Raw genomic sequence first — 6,111 nt, 5'->3', positions numbered from 1 at the left:
GAGCCCCCTCACCCCCGCGACCACCGTGCGGGCAACGGCAACGGTCCCCCTCTCGCCCCGCCAACACCGGAGCGCATCGGGGGGCAGCGTCCCGGGACCGCGGCGAGGGGCTGCGCGCTGAGACCGCGAGTTGGAGGGGTCCGGACACCGGGACCGTGGGGGTCCCGCTCGCCCGACCGGGCAGGATGCGCACCGGGACAGCGTCCCGGAACGGGGCTCCGTCCTACCGGGACCGGACGGTCCTGCAGAGCGGGGTAAGGCTCGGACAGCGGGGCCGGGGTGTCCCCGGGAGGAGGGTAGGGAGGGGTGCGCCCCGGCACCGGGGGTCTTCCTCACCGGGACGAACTAAACACCGGCACCGGGGCGCCCCGGTGGCCGGGGCAGGAGGGACGGAGAGCGGGACTGGGAGTCCCGAACGCCACGGCGCGCTGGGCGCGGGGGTAGGAAGGGTGAGAACCAGGATCGGTGTCCCGGAATGTCTAGGGCAGCGGGACAGGGGTGTCCCGGGCGGCGGGATCAGAGGGCAGCGCGACGGGACCGGGGTGTCCCAGAGACCTGGACTGGGGATTCCCGAACGCCGGGGACCGCTGGACACGGGGGTAGGAAGGGTGACAAATTGGGATTGATGTGACCCGGGCAGAAGCACCAGAGAGGAGCGAGGCGGCTCTGGGGTCAGCGGGGGTTGGAGTGTCCCGGGAAGCGGGACCGGAGGGGAGCGCGCCGGCATCGGTGTGTCCTGGCTGGCGGGACCGCTCGGGGTGACCGGAGGGGACTGCAGGCAGGACAGGTATCCCTGTCAGCTGGCCGCGGGGACCGGGCAGCCCGTGGGGCGGCCGAGGCGATGCCACTGCGTGTCGGGGCTCCCCGCGCTCACCGGGAAGGGACGGGGACGGTGAGGGGAGGACGGGGACCAGAGGCGGTGCTGGTCGTCCCCCCCCCCCCCCCCCCCCCCCCCCCCCCCCCCCCCCCCCCCCCCCCCCCCCCCCCCCCCCCCCCCCCCCCCCCGCCGCTGCCACGTGCGGAGTTTGTTTTCCCCTCAGCCCCGCCCCGCCCCCTCCCATTGGCCGCCGCGTGACGTCCCCGATGACGTCACGCGCGGGACCGGGGACGCCGCCGCTCATTTTGGGTGGGGGGGTGGGGGGGGAGGCCCTGTCTCCGGGGCAACCAGGAGGGGCGGGGCCGAGCGCCGGGCCAATGAGGGCGGGGGAGGCGTGGCAAAGCGTGAAGGGGCGGGGCCGGGGGTGGGCCACGTGCGGCCGGAGCACGTGGGGCGGCGGCGTGAGGCCGCCTGAGCTTGCGGGGAGGGAGGGGGGGAGGACGGGGACACACGGGGGGGTGGCTGCGGGGAGGCTGTTTGTGGGGGGGTTCCCGATGTTTTCGGGTCAGGAAGAGTCTTCGCCTTCTGGGGCAACCCTTTGGGGGGGATCCCCGCACCCCGAAGCCCCGGGACCCCCCCCTAAGGGGGTCCCCTAAGGGGGGGGTCCCGGGGCTTCGGGGTGCGGGGATCCCCTCATTATTTTAAAGTGTCAGCAGCTGGGGGTCCCCAGGATGAGCTGGCATAGGGTTGGGTGACACCACTGTCCCCGATTCAGTGACCCCCTTTGGAGGTTCAGTGAGGCGGGGGGGGGGGGAAGTGGTGACAAGCTGGCTCCGGCGCGTGGCATCTGTGCCGGCGGCACCGTGTGCGGCGGGAGACACATGGCCCCGGCGATCCCGTGTGTCCCCGACATCGCCATCCACGTGTCCCAGCCCGGAGTCGTGTCCCCGGTGCTGCTGTGCCTGCCCCGTGAGTGGGGTGACAACGGCTGTGACTTCAGCCAGGGCCTACGCACGTGCACCCCCTTCCCCACCTGTCGTACTGTTCCCCACTTTTTGGGGGTCCCCCATGCAACTCAGCCTCGCAGTGGGGATGTATCCCCCCACAAATGAAGGTGCTGTGCTGCTGGGATAATCCAGGTGCTGTGGGGCTGCTGCACTAGGAACACCCCAATGCCAAGGGGGGCTGCACTGGGAGCACCCCAAAGCCAAGGGGGGGCTGCACTGGGAGCACCCCAAAGCCATGAAGGGCTGCACTGGGAGCAACCCCATGCCAAAGGGGGATGTATTGAGAGCATTCCAGTGCCACGGGGGGGCTGTGCTGTGGGGCTGAACCAGGAGCTGTGGGGTGGGAGCCTGGCTGTGCCGCGGGCACCGAGCCAGGGGCGGCGGGAGTAACTCCTGTGACCTCCCGATTTCACCTCTCCCGAGGGTTCCCAACCCACATTCCTCCTGCAGGCAATTCCGGGGTGCCCTGCCCGTGTCCCCAGCCGGCACGCACCCGGATAAACCCGGCTGTCCCCGTCCCACGTGGGCCCGGCGCCCGTGGCGCCCGGTGGGTGCGGTGCCTGACTCAGGGTGGGCGGCACACGTGCGGCGCTGCGGGATACCCGTGGATCCGGGATGCATCCGGGGTGCTTCCCTGAGGACCCCACCCCGCCTGGGGCTGCCATCCCCCTCCAGGGGGTTTTCCCCTCCCTGGGCTGTGGGAGGCTTAGCGTGGTGCAGCTCGGTAGATGAGTGGTCCACCGGGATGCCCATGGATCCGGGATGCATTCGGGATCCTTCCCTGTGGATCCCACCCCAGCTGGGGCTGCAATCCCCCTCATGGGGGTGTCCCCGTTTTGTGGGGGAGGAGGCTGAGCCTGGCACAGCTCAGTACATGTATGGCCCCGTGGGTTTCCCGTGGATTTTGGGTGCTTCCCTGGGGATCCCGCCCTACCCAGGGCTGTGATCCTGCTCACTGTTGGGGAAGGCTGAGCCTGGCACAGCTCAGTGCACATGTGGCCCCGCAGGGTTTGGATTGCTGATGGATCCGGGATGCTTCCCTGGGGATCCCACCCACCTCCTGGGGTTCCCCCCTCCATGAACTGGGGGAGGCTGAGCCCGGCGCAGCTCAGTGCACGAATGACCTCCGCTCTCCGCAGGTGGGGTGATCAGCTACGTGGGCTCCAGCGGCGCCTCTCCCACCCGCACCAGCCCCGTGTCCCTCTGCAGCGACAGCTCCAACGGCAGCTCCCAGTCGGGCTCCCAGCCCTTCCCCACGTACTTCCCCCCGTCGCCCACCGGCTCCCTCCAGGATTCCCGCGCCTACGGCGGGGGCTCACTGGCCCCCCATGAGGACGGCTCCCCTTCCTCCTCCTGCTCATCCTCCACCACCACCACCTCCTCCTCCTCCTCCTCCTCCTCGTCGTACGGCTCCTCGGTGAACTTCCCCGGGGTGCAGCCGGTCCCCGCGGACGAGCGGCGCCGCAGCTCGCCCAGCAAAGCCGGCAGCACCGTCACCAGTGAGTGGGGCTCACGGGGGGGGCGGCGGGCGGGCCCCTCACCCCGCTGAGGGCACCCTGGGACCCCACTGACCCCTCATTCTCCCACAGAGCTCAACGGGATGGTGCTGCTCTGCAAAGTCTGCGGGGACGTCGCCTCCGGCTTCCACTACGGCGTCCACGCCTGTGAGGGCTGCAAGGTACTGAAATGGGGCTGGGGATGGGGCACGGACCCCCAGTCACGCTGGGGGGACCCCCAGTGACCCTCCCTCCCACCCTGCAGGGCTTCTTCCGCCGCAGCATTCAGCAGAACATCCAGTACAAGAAGTGCCTCAAAAATGAGAACTGCTCCATCGTCCGCATCAACCGCAACCGCTGCCAGCAATGCCGCTTCAAGAAGTGCCTGCTGGTTGGCATGTCCCGCGACGGTGAGCTCGGAGGGATCCCTGCGACCCCCCCCTGAGCCGAGGGGCTCCTTTGGGGGTGGGATTCCCTGTGACCAGGCTGGGTGTCCCCTCCTGGGATGTGACTCCCTGTGCCCAGGGCTGTACATCCCCTGCAGAGTCAGGTTCCCCCCTGGGCTGTGCTGGGTGCCCTGCCTGTCCCATGGGACGTGTCCCCCCCCTTCCTGGGATGGGTGCCCCCATAACTGGGGCTGCATGTCCTCTCCATGACAGGGTCCCCCTGGGTTCTGGGTTGTGCATCCCCTCCCAGGCTGGGTCCACTCCTGGGATAGGTCCCCCCCATGCTCAGGGCACTATATCCCCTCCCAGGATGGAACCCCCATGCCCCGGGCTCCCTGCCCCCTCCTGGGATGGTTCCCACAGTGCCCAGGCCTGTGTGCCACCTCCAGGACCGGGTTCCTCCATGCTCAGGGCAACGTGTCCCCTCCAAGCCGGGGGTAGGGATGCAGCTCCGCTCCCGGCAGCCCCCGGCCCCCCTCAGCACAGGTTTGGGAGGGGTCACCGTGCCCGCTGCCGCCGCCAGTGTCCCCCCTAACGCCGTTGCCCCCACAGCCGTGCGCTTCGGGCGCATCCCCAAGCGGGAGAAGCAGCGGATGCTGGCGGAGATGCAGAGCGCCATGGGCGGCATGGCCAGCGCCCCACCGCCGATGCCAGGCCCCGGCGAGGGTCCCGCCGCGGGCGGGGGCCGCGCGCCGCCCCCCGGCCCCCCGCCGCTCGCCCCCCCTGCCTGCTTCTCCCAGTTCCCCCAGCAACTGACGCCCCCTCGCTCGCCCAGCCCCGGGGGGGCCACCGAGGACGTCATCGCGCAGGTGGCCAAGGCCCACAAGGAGATCTTCATCTACGCCCATGACAAGCTGGGACCACCCCCCGCCTGCGACAGCGGCCTCCTGCGCTGGGACGCGCCCCCCGCCTGGGCCCCCGGCCCCCCCGAGCCCCGGCTCTGCCCCGCCGCCTACCCCGAGCCCCCGGCCCCACGGGGGTGCCCCTGGCCCCGCAGCCCCAAGGACGTCCTGCCGGTGAGCGCCCCGGGGGCTCCCGCTGCCCGCAGGGTGTTTTTAGCTGCTAATTGCGCTAATCCCCTCGTGGGTGCTCCTCCCCGCTCCACCCTGTGACAGTGGGGCTGGGGGAGCCCCTGGTGCCCACTGACACCCCCTGGCACCCGCAGGCGTGTCCCATGAACAGCCACGTTCCCGGGCGCAGCGGGCGCTCCGTGCAGGAGATCTGGGAGGATTTCTCCCTCAGCTTCACCCCCGCCGTCCGCGAGGTCGTCGAGTTCGCCAAGCACATTCCCGGCTTCCAGGCGCTCTCCCAGCATGACCAGGTCACCCTGCTCAAGGCTGGCACCTTTGAGGTATGTCCTGGGATGGCAAGGGCTTGACGCAGGGCACGGTGCCCTACGGCATTGCGTGGTGCCCCAAAGCCTGGCACGATCCCTACGGCATTGCACGATGCTCCGTGGCCTGGCATGGAGCCCCAAAGCACGGGCACAGTGGCCCAGATCGTGGCAGGAGCCCCATGGCATTGCAGTGCCCCACATGTGGGAGCCGTGGCACAGAAATTAGCACCGGTGCCCATCCATGCATGGAACGTGGCACTGCCTGGTGCCCCACGGTGCCCACGGCATTGCCTGGTGGCCCACGGCACTGCAGCGGCCCACACGTGGGAGCCACGGTGTGGAGCATGGTGCCCACGGCATGGTGACCCACATTTGGGAGTCACAGTCTGGCATGAAGCCCCCGTGGCATTGCCTGGTGCCCTGTGGCAACGCAGTGCTGCGCCTGTGGGAGCTGTGGCACGAAGCATTGCACGGTGCCCATGGGATGGCACGGTACCCCACATTTGGGGACTGTGGCGTGGAGCACAGAGCCCCTGGCACGGCACGATTCCCCATGGGCTGGCACGGAGCCCCACGGCACCGCAGTCCCCCACATTTGGGAGCCCTGGCACGGAGCCCGGTGCCCTGTCCCGGGTGCCAACACTCTGCCCACCCCGCAGGTGCTGATGGTTCGCTTCGCGTCGCTGTTCGACGTGAAGGAGCAGACGGTGACGTTCATGAGCCGCACGCGGTACGGGCTGGAGGAGCTCTGGGCCATGGGCATGGGGGACCTGCTCGGGGCCATGTTCGACTTCAGCGAGAAGCTCAGCGCCCTCGAGCTCAGCGACGAGGAGCTGGGGCTCTTCACCGCCGTCGTCCTCGTCTCGGCAGGTGGGCACGGGGTGGGGGACTCGAGGGGTTTGGGGTGTTCAGGGGTAGGATCGGGGGATTTGGGGGAGGGATCAGGGGTTTTGGGGATTTGTGGGCAAAATCGTGGGGATTGGAGGTGGGAGCAAGGGGTCTGGGGGGA

The 6,111-nt window shown here is 69.9% G+C and overlaps 1 protein-coding gene across 1 annotated transcript in view; it reads left to right on the top strand.

Annotated features, from left to right (window-relative positions):
* NR1D1 (nuclear receptor subfamily 1 group D member 1) overlaps window positions 1–6,111 on the top strand; it is an 11,124-nt gene that overhangs the window by 675 nt on the left and 4,338 nt on the right. The window contains exons 2-7 of the mRNA XM_027908488.1: window positions 2,964–3,323; window positions 3,414–3,502; window positions 3,586–3,730; window positions 4,319–4,782; window positions 4,932–5,117; window positions 5,762–5,972. Of these exons, the coding sequence (XP_027764289.1) occupies window positions 2,964–3,323; window positions 3,414–3,502; window positions 3,586–3,730; window positions 4,319–4,782; window positions 4,932–5,117; window positions 5,762–5,972 (1,455 nt within the window). The remainder of the gene's footprint in view (window positions 1–2,963; window positions 3,324–3,413; window positions 3,503–3,585; window positions 3,731–4,318; window positions 4,783–4,931; window positions 5,118–5,761; window positions 5,973–6,111) is intronic.

This window comes from Empidonax traillii, unplaced genomic scaffold (genome assembly GCF_003031625.1).
Source record: "Empidonax traillii isolate 1590-97213 ecotype Southwest subspecies unplaced genomic scaffold, ASM303162v1 scaffold1724:size79124, whole genome shotgun sequence".
In the NCBI taxonomy this organism is placed as follows: Eukaryota; Metazoa; Chordata; class Aves; order Passeriformes; family Tyrannidae; genus Empidonax; species Empidonax traillii.
This window is presented reverse-complemented; position numbering and strand designations above follow the sequence as displayed.